The 15,953-nt window shown below is 35.6% G+C and overlaps 1 protein-coding gene across 1 annotated transcript in view; it reads left to right on the forward strand.

The window, feature by feature from the left end:
- The window catches only part of ADAMTS19 (ADAM metallopeptidase with thrombospondin type 1 motif 19), a 250,726-nt gene that overhangs the window by 182,723 nt on the left and 52,050 nt on the right, over window positions 1–15,953 (forward strand). Inside the window, exons 17-18 of the mRNA XM_028103681.2 lie at window positions 10,822–10,979; window positions 15,000–15,153. Of these exons, the coding sequence (XP_027959482.1) occupies window positions 10,822–10,979; window positions 15,000–15,153 (312 nt within the window). The remainder of the gene's footprint in view (window positions 1–10,821; window positions 10,980–14,999; window positions 15,154–15,953) is intronic.

The following is a 15,953-nucleotide window of genomic DNA, read 5'->3' on the forward strand; positions in this document are numbered from 1 at the left end:
ATGAAGTAGGCACCACTAATTTTTTTAAAATCAGAGACTAAAGGACAAGAGAGTTTTAAGTTTCTTTCCCAAGATCATAAACCTAAAAAACTGTGATCTTGGATTTCAGACCAAGCAGTGTGGCCATAGTATCTGGTTCCTAGTATCTCTTTTTACTTTTTCTTTTTTATTCATTGCCTCTCACATTACACTCGTTATTTTAAGGTACATGTCATATATGAACACATTGTCCTTGAACTTCCCCCCAAACTCCTTTATTTCCCCCCTTTTCTTAATTAATGAGATCAAGTGTATAGAGCTAGCTCAGGGGAATACAGATCATAAAAAGACAGTTTTCTTCTCCCATCACTGCCTCCAGGTCAGCCAGATCCCATCTTCTTTCCCTGATGCATATCTCTAAACATAAATCTCCAACTACTTTTTCTTATGAAAAGAAAATTTAATTTAAAATGGAATCACATGTCTGTGCTAATATGTGGACTCATTATTGTCAGTTTTCTTTGTACTTAGAATTAGGCATAAGTTACTAGGGTCTTTTACTTCATAAGGAAACAGCATGAGTGCTCCTGAACATCCTGAATACTACTCTAGAGATTGGGGTTGAAAAATATAATATGTTACCATATTTATTCAAGAACCCACTAAGTTTTCTGCTTAACTGAGAAAAATCACAATTTTCCTGATGAATTAGAGGAAGGGTGCAAGAATGAAGACAAAGTGACCGCTTGCATAATCCTATCAAAGAATGGGAATGGGAAGAACCCAGTGGCTTCTAGAAACTGAAGAAGTTGAGCTCATGAAACTTTTGCAAATGGATGTGTTGATAGGAGATGAAGATTCAAGGATGACTTTTAGGTTTCTGGATTAAATAACTGGGCAAATAATAATGGCATTTACTGAGATAGCACACATGGATGGGGGGCAAATTTGGTTAAAAAAAATGATACAGTATTAAAATCCTAGATTTTAAGCCTCAAATCTTAGATTTCAAACCTATTATAGAGAATACATATCATAAAACACATTTCCTAAAGGCCTTTTCGGGCATTGGAAGGAAGTTATTGAAAGTCTTTTTTTCTGAAATAGCATTCGGAAAATGGATTATTTCCTGGCAAACTATACCTAAAACTATATATTACCTCAAAGGAGACAGTTAATTCCCTCCCAATACAATTATTCTTTTTCATTACTCTCTGAGTTGTATTCCCACATGTAATTATTATCTGTGTTTCTGAATATCATGGCTTAATTGTTTTGTTAAAAATTAGAAAGTCTAAAATGTACAGGAGTTCAGATGGACTATACATCTTTACAAAATCATTATAGCTTAGGACTTGTAAAAGTCTAAAAAAATAAAGGTCATATGGGTCCACTTACCTTGCCTGCAGTTTTGCATGCAAACCACTATGGAAAAACTTTTTGCTTAGAACAATTTAAAGTGTTGAGCAAATTACAAAAGGAAGAAAAAAAACACATTTTAAAGTTACCTCTAAACTGAGAAGAAATTAAGGAAACCTCACAGGCCAAAAACAAAGTGGGAACAGGAAACCAGAGTATTAGGCTGACTGAAACTTCGCTTATGCTTAAACCTGGTGACTAGTTTAGATTTTGAACACCAAGGCAGACCGTGGACAGAAGACAAAGCCTGAGGCTTTATAAAGTGGAGGCTGGAACAGGAGACACCGACATAAAGCAGGACCCCAAAGGTCTACAAGCTCAGTGTGAAGGAGACATAGAAATGCATTTGCACCATAAAAGGAGAACGAAAAGAAATGTGTCTGTATTAACTTTGGTACTGGGTGGAAGTAGAAAATGAACTTCCCCGAAGTCTCCAAACCCAAAGCAAATGCTCTATGGATTCGTAGCACTAATTTACCCAACTAGGAAGTCCAAAACTCCAAGTCATTTATTTTAATAAAGTTACCGAGGTGGCTGGCATATGGAAATGCAAATCCTTTTTGAAGTAATGCACCTTCAAACCAGGCGTCAAAGGAATTTTATAAGGTTCAACAAATATAATTTTGTACTAAAAAAAAGTTCAGGAAAACACAACAGGGAACAGACACTGCAAAAATAAGGGAGAACAGAATCAGATATGTATTTGGATCATATACAGAAAATACAAAAATAGTATAGTTGTTTTAAAATATGAAAAAGGGATTTAAAAATAAGAATAAACAAAATTGACTAAAAACATATTTAAATAACCAAATACAATTTTTTAAAATTAAATTTTAAAAACTCAATAAACTATAAGATTAGGAGAAAAATAACAGAAATATACAGAAAAAAGGAAAAAAGAGAACATAAGATGGTATAAATAAAACAAAACATACCAGCAATCTTAAGCATTTAAAAACTAAAATCTCTAGTTAAAAGACAAAAATTATCAGACTGGATTTTAAAAATAATTCAGGTATATGATATTCATGTAAGACACAAAAACTGAAAATCAAAGAATGCAAAACTATACTAGAAAAAATACAAACCAAAAGAATTCTGATAGAGCCATAGTAATATAAGTCAGAACTCACTTTTTTTTAAAGATTTTCTTTATTCATTTTTGAGAGAGAAAATGCACACCTGCATGAGCTGGTGGAGGGGCAGAAGGAGAAGCAGACTCCTTGCTGAGCAAGAAACCTCATGCAGGACTCGATCCTAGGACCTGAGATCATGACTGGAGCTAAAGGCAGATGCTTAACCAACTGAGTCACCCAGGCACCCAAGTCAGAACTCACTTTAAAGGAAAATGCATTGTTTGAGATAAAAAGAAGTCACAGAATAATTTAAAAAAAATTTAATTCATCATTAAGACATTATAATTTTAAAATTGTATGAACCCAGGAATTTAGTTTGAAAGCTTTTAAGCAAAAATTGACAAAGAAAATTTAACAAATAAATTACCATCATAGTGAAATTATACATTAAATATGAGCATGAACTGACTTCTAACCAACATGTTAAAGAATAAGATAAAATTATTTAAACAAGTAATGCTGGAATAATTGAGTACTTATGTGAGGGGCAAAAACTGAACTTTAACTCCTACCTCGTATCATACACAAAAATTAACTCAAAATGGAATGGAGATCTACACAAAAAAGCTAAAACTCTAAAACTTCTAGCAAAAAACATAAGAGAGGGGCACCTGGGTGGCCCAGTTGGTTGAGCATATGGAACTCTTGGTTTTGGCTCAGGTCATGATCTCGGATTTTGGGATCCAGCTCCCACATGGGGCTCTAGGCTTGGTCAGGAGTCTGTTTGAGATTTTCTCTCCCTCTCACTCTGTCTGCCCCCACCACCACTCATATGCTCTCACTCATGCACTCACTCTCTCTCACTCTAAATAAATAAATAAATAAATAAATAAAATCTTTAAAAAAAATAAGAGAAAACCTTCAAGACATTGTGGCTGGCAAAGATTTCTTTACAATAGATGTGCAAAAATATCAACCCCTTCACCCAAAAATGAATGTGTTTGATTTCATCAAAAGTGAAACTATTGCTCATTAAAGCGCACCACTAAGAAAATAAAAAGGCAAGTCATAGTGTCAGAAAAATATTTGCAAAAAAACTTATCTTTTTAAAAAAACTTGTCTCTAAAATATATAAAAATGTAATTTTCCTGAATATCTAATAGATACCAATAAATGTTCTTAATTAATGTATTACTTATCAAGGAAACAATGAAATAACGGTATTTATATTTATTATCCATCTTAAAACTTATTTTTAGTACATTTAAAGAACTCTGAGCCCCTCCTCTTCTATTTTATAATATATTTTGTTAAAACTGGCAATAAATTTTCTTCAATGTTTGAATGTTGGTGTTTTCTTTGTTGGAAGGTTTTTAAATCCCAACTTAATTTCTTTAGTGTGTGTCTGTAAATGAGTGTGTACACACTCATATGTGTGTATGTATATGACTGTTCAGGTGATTTCTTTTGGTCAGATTTGGTAATTGGTGTCTTCAAAGAATTAAGCCATCTCCCTTACCTTATCAAATTTATTGTCTTAAAGTGGTTTATCACATTTTCCTATTATACTACAATGTCTATAATATTATAGCAATATTCCTTCACTCATTTCCCATATTGTTAATTTGTATCTATCTTTTTTTACTTACTCAGACTAGACTTTTATCAGTTTTTGATCTTTTGAAATAACCAATTTTTGATGTCATTGATTGCCTTTGTTGTTATATATACTTTCTATTTAATTTGACTTCTGCTCTTTATTTTTCTTACCACTTACTTTAGGTTTGAATTGCTCATTTTTATACCATTTTCAGGTGGAAACTCAGATAATTGATTTTAGTCCTTTCGTCTTTGCTAATATGACAATTTATCCATCTAAAGACTGCTTTAGCTGTGTATCACAATTTATGGATATTCTAATTTTAGTTTAAAATATTTTCAGATTACCATTGTAATTTTCTACTTTGACCCATGGGTTGTTTATAAATGTATTGTTTAATTTCCAAATACTTGTAGATTTTTTAAATAGATACTTTGTTATTGATTTCTAGTTTCAATCTATGTGGTTAGAGGATTCACTGAGTGTGATTTCAGTTGAAACTTGTTTCATGGCCCATGGCCCATGTTGGTTAATATTACATTTATACTTTAAAAAGCTATATTCTGTAGTTGCTGACTGTTCTCTAAATATTGCTTAGCTCCATTTGGTTTACATTTTCTGTATTCCTATTGATTTTCTTCTTGTTTTACAAATTAGGGAAAGAGAACTACACTCCAACTGAAATTGTGGATTTGTCCATGGCTCCTTTCAATTATGTCAGCTTTGCTTCATGCATTTTAATGCTCTCTTACACATTTAGGATTGTATGGTTTACTTAATAAGTTTTAAATGTCATTTAGAATTTTACATTTAAAGTAATTTAAATTTAAATGGCATTTTTAAAAATTCTTTTTATCTCTGGAAGTATTCCTTACCCTGAAGTCCATGCTATCTGATACTGATATAGCCAATACATCCTTTTTATGATTAGTGTCTCATGCTTAATTTTTCCCATCCTTTTAGGTTTAATCTACCTATGTTTTATTTTTAAAGTACATTCTTCTAAGTTGAATACAGTGGGGCCTCTTTTCCCCCTCTGGCCTGACAGTCTCTCTCTTTTAACCAATACCCTTAATGCATTTAAACATAATATAATTATGGATACATTGAATTATTTTCTGTTTTCCATTCCTTTTTATTCCTTTTTCCCTATGTCTGCATCTTCTGTTGGACTGAGGGTTTTTGTTTTTGTTTTTTTTTTTTAGCATTCCACTTAATCTCTTGTTTGTTTATTTGCTGTATATGGCTCTTGTTTTATATCTTTAATGGTTGCTTTAGGATTTACAGTATACATTTTTAACTCATTACAGTCTCCTTTCAAATTATATCATACCACTTTGCATGTACTGTAAGTTCCTTAAAAGTGTATTTCCCTTTGCCTGTTTCCCTTCCTTTGTGCTATTATGCATTTTATTTCTACATTTCATATAATCACTTTATTTTCATATATGCCTCAATCACCAAAATAGATTTTAATCATTTTTGCTTTAAAGTCAATCATCCTATCCAGAACTTATTAATGAAAAAGAATAACTTCTGTATTTGTACCAACATTCTTCATGCCTTCACGTAGACCACCGTTTCCACCTGGAACCATGTTCTTTCAGCCTGAACAACATCCTTTAACATTTCTTGCAGAGTGAATCCACTGGCAGCAAAATTCCCAGATTTTGTTTACTGACAGTGTATTTTTCCTCCTTATCTGAAGGATATTTTTGCTCGATATAGAATTCTATATTTTGTTTGGTTTTGCTTTATTTTGTTTGGTTTTCTTCACTTTAGGTAATGGTTCATTGTCTTCTGGCCTCTATTAGTTCTGACGGTATATCCAGAAAATTTGTAATCTTTTTTCCCTTTATATATAAAGTACGTTTTTAGGATTTAATATTATTCTTCCTAGCCTTGGATTCCAGCAGTTTGATTATGATATGCCTTGGTGAGCTTTCCTTGTGCTTTTCTTACTTGGGCTCCATTGTATTCATTAGTACAGTAAGTTTATGGTTTTCATCAACTTTGGAAAACTTTGGAGCATTATGTATTCAAATAATTTTTTTTGCCTACCCCCTGTTCTCTGGGATTCCAGTTACACCTGTATGAGTCCACCAGGTTTTTCCCTTGGGTCACTGATGCTCTGTTTGGTTTTTTTAAAGGTTTTATTTATTTATTGGACAGAGAGAGAGTACAAGCAGGGGGAGGGAGAAGCAGGCTCCCCACTGAGCAGGGAGCCTGATGAGGGCTCAATCCCAGGACCCTGGGACCATGACCTGAGCCGAAGGCAGACGCTTAAGTAACTAAGCAACCAGGGCGCCCCATTCTTGTTTATTTTTTCAGCCTTTATTTTTCTCTCTGCATTCCACATAGTTCTAATCTATCAGCTTCTCGTCAAGTTCACTGCGTTATTGTGCAATGTCTAATCTGCCCTTAAGCCCATTTAGTGAATTTATTGTTTCAGATATTTTATATTTCTATTCTGAGGAATTTGATTTGGTTATTATAGCTTCCACTTTTCTCTTTAATATTATAGGTTTTTCTTTAAATTCTTGTGTATACTGAACATATATATATATATATAAGCTTTTATAAAGTGTTGGTCTGCTGGTTTCATCATCTCTACTATTTCTGGGTCTCATTTTATTGACAGATTTTTTTTCCCCTGATTATGGGTCACATTTTCTGAACTTTTTCACATGTCTAGTAATTTTTTGGTTGGATGCTGGACACTGTTAATGTGAGAGTGCCGAATGGCTATTCTTTTTATTGATTGTTGAGCTTCATTTTGCTGGCCACTTAATTGAATTGCAGATGAGCTTAAGTTCTTGAAGCTTTTGTGAAGGCTTTGTTAGGGTGGATCCAGAGTAGCCTTTATTCTAAGACTAGGCTAACCTTATTTCTAATGGGCAAATTTTTTTTAGGTGCTCCACTCAAGTCTCTGTTGTATATTCAGTAGGATCTATCCACTCTAATTGAATAGAACTCATATGTCTGCCAACCCTACATGAGCTCCAGGAATTGTATCATTTCCAGGCCCGATGTAGTTTGTCTTTTCCCAGCCTTGAGAAATCTCACCACACTTATTTGCAGCTTGGTATGTAGCCATAGGCTCAAAGGAACACCTCTGCAGATTTTTAGAGCTTGTCTGTGCAGCTCCCTCTTCTCCAGGACTCCATAAAATAGATTTCAGATGCCTCACGCGATTTGAACTCCATTCTCTGCATTGTCTTCTCACTGAAATCCCCATTATCTGTGCTCTGCTTGAGTTCCCCCCTCTCTATGGTTTGTTCTGAGAAATATCTTCAGACAGAAAGTCAAGCAGTTTTAGAGATCACTTTTGTTCTCCTCTTAGGGACCTCAGTTCTCTCTTGCTATTGTCCAGTGTCTGAAAACAGTTGTTTCATACACTGTTCAGTTTTCTCCTTGCCAAAAGTGTGAGAGATAGTACAATTCCATTTACTACAGTATGGCCAGAAACAGGTTTTTCTAAAAACACACTTTTTGAGTTAATGAATTAAAAACAAAAACATAGAACAAGAAAAATTCCTTATTCAGCATACTGATTCTTCCTATGCTATTAAGCTTATAAATTATATGAGTTTTCAGGTACATGTGTGTGTGCCATTTTTGGGGAAATGCTGAATTCCAGAAATATCAATTGAGTCTAAACATTATACTATAGCCACCCCCAGAGGGTTTTTTGTTTTTGTTTTTTTTTTTAATATTTTTATTTATTTATTCATGAGAGACAGAGAGAGAGAGAGAGGCAGAGGGAGAAGCAGGCTCCCAAGGAGCAGGGAGCCCGATGTGGGACTCGATCCCAGGACCCTGGGATCATGACCTGAGCCGAAGGCAGACGCCCAACCATCTGAGCCACCCAGGCGCCCACCCCCAGAGGGTTTTTTAAGGCATTTTTTTATTAGAGATTTTCAGGAATTATTTCTTTATAATTATGTCCCGAGTGTATGTTGAAACACAGAAAAAATATGGAATTATAATGGTCACAGTTACAAATCTAGGCCAAAAACGTTTCTTAAAATATTTAATAGATTTTGAGAAATTCAAGGAAGTATTTTACCTTTTAGGCAAAATCACTTTTTTTTTATTATGTTATGTTAATCACCATACATTACATCATTAGTTTTTGATGTAGTGTTCCATGATTCATTGTTTGTGTCTAACACCCAGTGCTCCATTCAGTACGTGCCCTCCTTAATACCCATCACCAGGCTAACCCATCCCCCTCCCCTCTAGAACCCTCTGTTTGTTTCTCAGAGTCCATAGTTCTCTTGGTTCATCTCCCCCTCTGATTTCCCCCCTTCATTTTTCCCTTCCTACTATCTTCTTTTTTTTTTTTTTTTAACATATAATGTATTATTTGTTTCAGAGGTACAGGTCTGTGATTCAACATTGTTACACAATTCACAGCGCTCACCATAGCACATACCCTCCCCACTGTCTATCACCCAGCCACCCCATCCCTCCCACCCCCCACCACTCCAGCAACCCTCAGCTTGTTTCCTGAGATTAAGAATTCCTCATATCAGTGAGGTCGTATGATACATGTCTTTCTTTGATTGACTTTAGGCAAAATCACTTTTTTAATCAGTTTAGCATTTCCTGAAGTATATCCATTTATAGATGGTAATAGCTATTTGCAAAGTGTTAAGTTTTCTGTCAACATACTACCTCTTCAAGTTTAAAATTCAAGTTAAAAATGAATACTTATATATTTTTCATAAATCTGAAAATATGTATGCTTAATATCTTATCTAAAATATTATACTTCATATGCAGTATATGGCAAAGATCTTATTTAGTAGAAATTAAGATTGATAAGGTAAAATTTCAATAATTTTATTGATATGTCACTTATAATGGGAATATCAGCCCCAGAAAAATTTCTCTGTGGGACCTTTAAGATCTTCCCATTTGTAGCTCCCTCAGTCCTGAATGTTCTCTCTCTGCTTCTCTTTTCCCCTGGCTCATAGCCTCGGGAAATGATGTCCTTCAGACAAGTTTTTCTTCATTCTTCCTACACAAGTTTCAGCGAATTCCAGTTAGATTATAAATTCCATAAAGCCGGAAAACATATTTATAATTGTTAATTTTGGGAGGTCCCACAACTTTGAGTATGTCCTACTTTATACTTTATTGGTTAATAAGTAATTATTCAGTCATGATGAAATATTTTACATGAAAAAGTTGCTTCAGAGAAGGTATTCAAAAATGGTACTCGCGGTGACTGTTAGGGAAGCCTACATTGGTGGAACCTTTGTGAAAATCAACTTGAAATTGTTTTTCAATCTTTAAATGTTCCATTTATTTGGCTTTGTAATTCCAAATCTGGGATGCTATCCAAGGGAAATAATCAGATACACATATATTTAGTATACAGTGTATTTATCTGAGCATTATTTACAATATAAAAACTGGGAAACCAAATATTCAATAAATGGAGATTAGTTTGAAGGATATTTAGGAAGATTTACTGGCTTAAGTTTTCAAAACATTTTCATAGAATTATGACATAAAAACCTTCAATTAATCTTCATGTAGATGTCTCTTAGGATGAGAATTCAATTATATGCAAGAGCCTGGAAGTTTAAGTTAAACAAATAAATCATTTGAAACAAAATAAGAAGGAATCCTTAGTTTAAAATGGTAACTATGACATTTCAGTTCCTTGTCATGAATCTTATTTAAATAGTAGCAGAGATTAGATCAAAGAAAAAAGAAAGAAAAAATTAATGTAGGTAAACAAAGTTATTCTGTAAAATCCTGTATAAATGATGGCTGTTTATAGGTAAGAATTAGTATTCATCTTCCATTCTTTTCACAGCAAATCACAAACATGATGTTCAAGAGTCCTGAGTTCTGTTTATAAAACCAACACATTATGTTTGAATTGTTTTGTAATGAATATAACCTTGTCATCCCGATCTGTTTGTTAACATGCTTTTTTTTTAAGATTTTATTTATTTATTTGAGAGAGAGAGAATGAGAGATAGAGAGCACGAGAGGGAAGAGGGTCAGAGGGAGAAGCAGACTCCCTGCTGAGCAGGGAGCCCGATGCGGGACTCGATCCCGGGACTCCAGGATCATGACCTGAGCCGAAGGCAGTCGCTTAACCAACTGAGCCACCCAGGCGCCCCTGTTAACATGCTTTTTAATGACCTTTCCTTAATCACTTTTTTGGGTGGCATGGGACACACAGGGCAAGTATAAGATACAGTGTCAGCCCTCACATTCTTCACGGGATTACTGCGTAGACAATACAGATACACAGAGTCTTTTTTTTTTTTTTTTTTTTTAAGTTTTTAGTTCTAGGTAATCTCTACACCCAAAGTGGAGCTCAAACTCACAACCCCAAGATCAGGAGTAACATGCTCTACCGACTGAGCCAGCCAGATGTCCATGGACACACATAGCCTTAAGATAACAATCTGTTAAAGAATAAATAATTATGGGCCAAAATATGGGTTACAGATGTCAAATGTCCAGAGGAGGTTGGAAGAGGTAAAGATAAATGTGACTGCATAGCTGTAGTCAACGTCAGGAGGGAAGGCGAGCTTATGTCATGTGCTCTATGTACTTCCCTAAAGAGGAGATGCCTTGTGTCTTACACCAGGGAGTTTTTAACCCATTCGTTTAGAAATGAGTGAACTGCTTTTAACAAAATCATGTGAAGTGGATATTGATTAATGATGCTGACTTGTTCAATTGTTGTAATATTTTTGAACCTCTTTATAGCTCTACGAGACGCTGGAAAACAGTCTATTAATAGTGACTGGAAGATCGAACACTCGGGAGCTTTCAACTTAGCAGGCACTACTGTCCATTATGTAAGACGAGGCCTCTGGGAGAAGATCTCCGCTAAAGGTCCTACCACATCACCTTTGCACCTGCTGGTATGAGGGGACCAACTGATAACATTGCATAATCAACTTCCTATGTCAAAGGCCATTCCCACTGTACCTTCTCTAATCTTTTTTCCAAGTTTGAATTGTCAGGTAGACGTTCAAAATTATTTAAGAGGGGGGGGTTTAGGTTTTCATTTTAATGTGTTTTAAATCATGATGTCAAAACCAAAAATTATTGCGAGAAGAGCAAGACGTTTTAGGGAATTCACAGACTCAAAGTAGAAGTGAATTGTCAGGCAATAAGGAGCCTGTTTTTTCTAAAAGAGCAGTTTTACCAGCAGCGGCTTAGTGAACTACTAACAGGAGTGGGTGTCTGTAAAGACAGTGTTATAATATGGCAACTCGTAGCATCCATGGAATGGGCGTTTTCTGAATCTGCATAAAACGCCTTTGATAAAATGATAACTTGTGTAGGAAAAGCTTTGGTAAACGTATCTAACAATGCTTCCAATTACCCTCTTCTGTTTTTTTACTGGGTGAATTGATTCCTGTTAAGAATTATGAAAGCTTGAATTCTTTGGGATGATACCTTTCTTTACCATGTAGTAGAAGACTGCCTCTGAGGCAGGACAGAGAATGGAGTGAAGGAAGCCGAACAGCAGGGCTCTGCATCCAAGCTGGTGGCTGGTTCACATGCTCCTTTTGACCTTGAACTTTGCAGTCAGTGGTAATGGCTCAGGAGACTGAGGACTGACTGCATAGCTGGCATGTTCTCCATCCTAGTGGCAGAGTCTGGACTTCAGACACTTCAACACCTCCTTAAGTCCACACATAAAAACAACTCTAAAACACGATCAACTGACTGTTTATTTGGAGTGTGGTGTGCCACATTATTTAATATCACTGCATGATTCAAGTTGAATTTGTCTTCAATTGGAGACATCTGTGTCGCTGGTCTAGGAGCCAGAGTTCAAATCACGTATCAGTCCGTTTGCTTTTCCTGCTTTAATGTGCCTACAGATCACCTGGGGTTCTTGTTAAAATGTACATTCTGATGCATTTGGTCTGGGAGGGACCTGAGATCTGCATTTCTAACCAGCTCCCAGCTGATGTCACTACTGCTGGTCTAGGGACCACATTTCAGATCACAATTTTTTATAGAACTGCAATCGTGGGCCTGACCAACAGGAATGAAGGGAGCAAAGTGAGATGCATGGGAACCTTCTGCTTCAAATCATCATCATAATGATAATACATCCCATTCACTGAGCACTGAGTCAGATACTGTTCACAAGTACTTTGCATTCATTACAGCATTCAGTCCTCACAGAAACCCTGTGTGATATGTATCATTATCACTCCAATGTACAGGTTAAAAAAAAAAAACTAAGTATGAAAAAGTTAAGTAATGTGCACAGTATCTCCCAGTAAGTTGTTTAGCTGTGAATAAACCAGGTATTAATCAATCTTTGATGCTTCCTCTCTGATGGAAGGCTCAGCTCTAAGCTCTTTACACCAGACAACATGGGATCCTAAGTATACACATACTTTCAATAATTGTGTTCTTCATCTCCTCCCAGTTCCTTTGGATCCTATTATTTAATTTGAATTAGAAGCTCTACTCTGTGCCTTGGGCCATCTGGAGAGAGAAAAAAAAATGACTAAACAAACATTGTATGACCAATATCTGGCTCTTTCCATGATTGGGTCACTTATAATAACATTATCAACAACAAACATATTTTTTAAGGTTGGTTTTGCAGAGAAAGCCATCAGGTGACCTGCCTTAGATGAATGTAACCTACATTTTTTTTTTATGGAACAAGACCGGAGCTCTTTATTGAGCCTCTAATTCAAAACCTTTAAACAGTATATGAGACCTCAGTGTTGGGCGGGAGAGTCTCCTTGCTGCAGAATCCTTAATCTGACTGGTAATTACCAAGGTTTTTCCTGGAAGCATGAAGCATAATTAAAATCAGTGAACTATGTCTAAAAGAAGGCATCTATGTGACCTGGATTTATTCAGTAATCCAAGGGAAACTGCACTTCTAAGGTATTTTTCTTTAATGACTATTACAGATTGAAAGCCGGTACTGGATTTTGAAAGGCAAGACCTTTTGCTGCCATGCTTCCCTGTGTGCCCCCTCCACTGTAACACGGTCACACTTTCCTTCTTGCAAAACTCTACTGCCAAATCCGAATGGTTTAAGAAAGAGCTAATGATTTTGTAGCCAATGTCTTTATTTTAAGTGGCATTAGAGATTCAAGGACAATCTAAAGTTCTATCAATGAAAAGGTAGTTTTTTAAGGAAAAATAGACATGTTTTTATTAAGTTAAAGAAGTTGGCAAAGAGCTAAAATTTATGTCCTTTTTATCAATTTAAAAACTATGTAATAGTCTGGTTATGTCCATAAACAAGATAAGTCAATCTCTGTCTCTCTCCTTTTTAACGTATTTAGCTGGAGGTCCCTTATAACTGGCGACATCAAATGAGATATTTAAGGCCAAAGTAAGCACTGTGATGTACTTAGAATGAGTACCCTGGTATGTTATGTATATGTGAATTTGAAAACTATTATATTTATTGTTGATAGAGCTGATTTACAATTCCATTATGTTAGTTCCCAAATCCACGTATTAAAATATACCTTAGCATTTCTGTTGATATATTGAGCAGAGTATTAAGATGAAGAAGCAAAGAAAATTAACCCTGTGCTCATGTCCAGTTTTTCACACTGAGCATTAACTCTGAATTACCTGTCATTACAACTACCTTGATAGAGGTTTAATATCAAAGTTCTTGAACAATTTAACGTAATTTAAATTTTAGATATGTTTTTATGCATGATATTGTATTATATAGATTGCTTTCATAAATCCTCAGATTCATAGAAGTGATATAGTCCATGGGGTTGTTTGACATATTTTGTGCATATGTATTTATAAAGGAACATATATTCTCATTTGTTCTTTTATTTAAAATGAGCATACTTCAGGCATTTTTTCGTTCATTTAAAATAGATCTGATTGCCGGGCACCTGGGTGGCTCAGTCGGTTAAGCGACTGCCTTCGGCTCAGGTCATGATCCTGGAGTCCCAGGATCCAGTCCCGCATCGGGCTCCCTGCTCAGCGGGGAGTCTGCTTCTCCCTCTATCCCTCCCCCCTCTTGTGCTCGCTTGCTCTCTCAAATAAACAAATAAAAATTGAAAAATAAAATAAAATAATAAAATAGATCAGATTGCCCATGATGATGCACTCCTAAGCTTGGCACTGAGTACCAGGGGAGAGCAAAACAGACATGGTCCCCGCTATCGGTTAGTCCAGTGTGTGGCCCAGAGTTCAGTCATTCTCAGATATTTTTCATGATTTATTGCACTGTTTACGTATGTGTACATAACTATACCATTATTAAGTTAATATTTATTTTAAACGTTCAGTTGAATATGAATTTCTTTTCAAATGAAATGATCTTTCCTACAAATGGAAAATTAATAATCTTGCCAAAACTGAAAGTTAACAGTAAGCAACATGGAAAGGTATTATGGTCCTCTGATCAATTAGACATTCTCTACCCTTATGGAGTGAAGTGATTCTCACAGTCTTGTATCCTCTCTTCCTCCACTGACACAGGGACTTACTATCCATCTTACTGTTTTATATGAGTGGAAAGGCTACATTTGATAATAGATTGTGGGTTATATCTTGATGTTAGATAGGACAGATAACCCCATCCCCTCTACTAAAGTCATCATCTACATGTATCATACTTTGGGAAACTGCCTGGTCCATTCATCGGCTTGAAAAAAAATGACCCGGTGTCTCTGACCTCATTCAGGTGGGCTGTTTGCTATGATGTCTTTAGCTCAGGGGTAAGTGTGTAACTCCAAACTTTGCAGAAGTATGTCACTTTGAAGATTTCGGTAATCATGTCACAATTCTACATATAAAAGGAGCATGCACGGCATGCAATAAGCATTTTAAGGTATCAGTTATCCTTAGTATTATACTTCATTTGTCTGTGCTCTCCTTTACCCTACAGCTACCTTGATCACTTTCATATTTTATAGGTGCTGCTGTTTCAGGACCAGAATTACGGCCTTCACTATGAATATACTATCCCATCGGACCCTCTTCCAGAGAATCAGAGCTCAAAAGCGCCTGAACCCCTTTTCATGTGGACGCACACAGGCTGGGAAGATTGTGATGCCACATGTGGAGGAGGTGAGGGACTTTCCAGTATTTATCTTATCTTATCAAAACAGCAGTTGTTTTCTGATTTATCATTGATAATTAAGGCACATTTGCAAGCCCTTATCTGAAATTCCAAACTCCATAAAGGATTGGAAGCTGAAAGATTTTTGTGACACGTGTAGTGTCTAAATGCCTGAACTCTTGTGTGGCAAAATCTGACGTGAACCGAAGAAAGGCCATTTACAGTTAGTCTTTGCATTGCTTTGCATAAATATTAATGCATTTGCCTACAGGGACTGCCCTAGACACCACACAAGTTGTTCTGCCATATATGTGTTCTTTTCTATTTACTTTCTATGTTTACTTTTTTATTTTTATAAAATTTTCAAAGTTCTAAATTCCAGAGTACATCTACCCACAAGAATTGCAGACTTGCAATAAATATAAAGGTGCTGTGAAAGAGTAACATCGAGCTGTGAAAGAGTGCCATCCGCATACTTAGTTTGAATAGACAGAGCACCTAAAGAAAATCATTGAATTTTCCCTATTCCTTTATTTTGATTCTTCAAAAGTGTCTGTCACTATGCTCTATAAATAGAGATGTATCCTAAAATTTCACTCAACAGTTTTAAATTATTGTTTCATATTAGACGTTAGCAGGCAAAAAAACCCAAATTGCTTCAGCATAAAATGTGAGATTAGCAAATCACTTAATCTTACTAATGAGACCCTTGAGGACCCAAGATTAAACAGATGGTCAGTGACTCTCAGAACCAGTGAGGCCAAGGCAAGATCTCAGGGCATGAGGCTCCCAGCTTCCCTTTGTATCC

Source organism: Eumetopias jubatus, unplaced genomic scaffold, assembly GCF_037043125.1.
Source record: "Eumetopias jubatus isolate StellerSeaLion01/CBP00866 unplaced genomic scaffold, mEumJub1_p1.0 scaffold_5, whole genome shotgun sequence".
NCBI classification, from domain to species: Eukaryota; Metazoa; Chordata; class Mammalia; order Carnivora; family Otariidae; genus Eumetopias; species Eumetopias jubatus.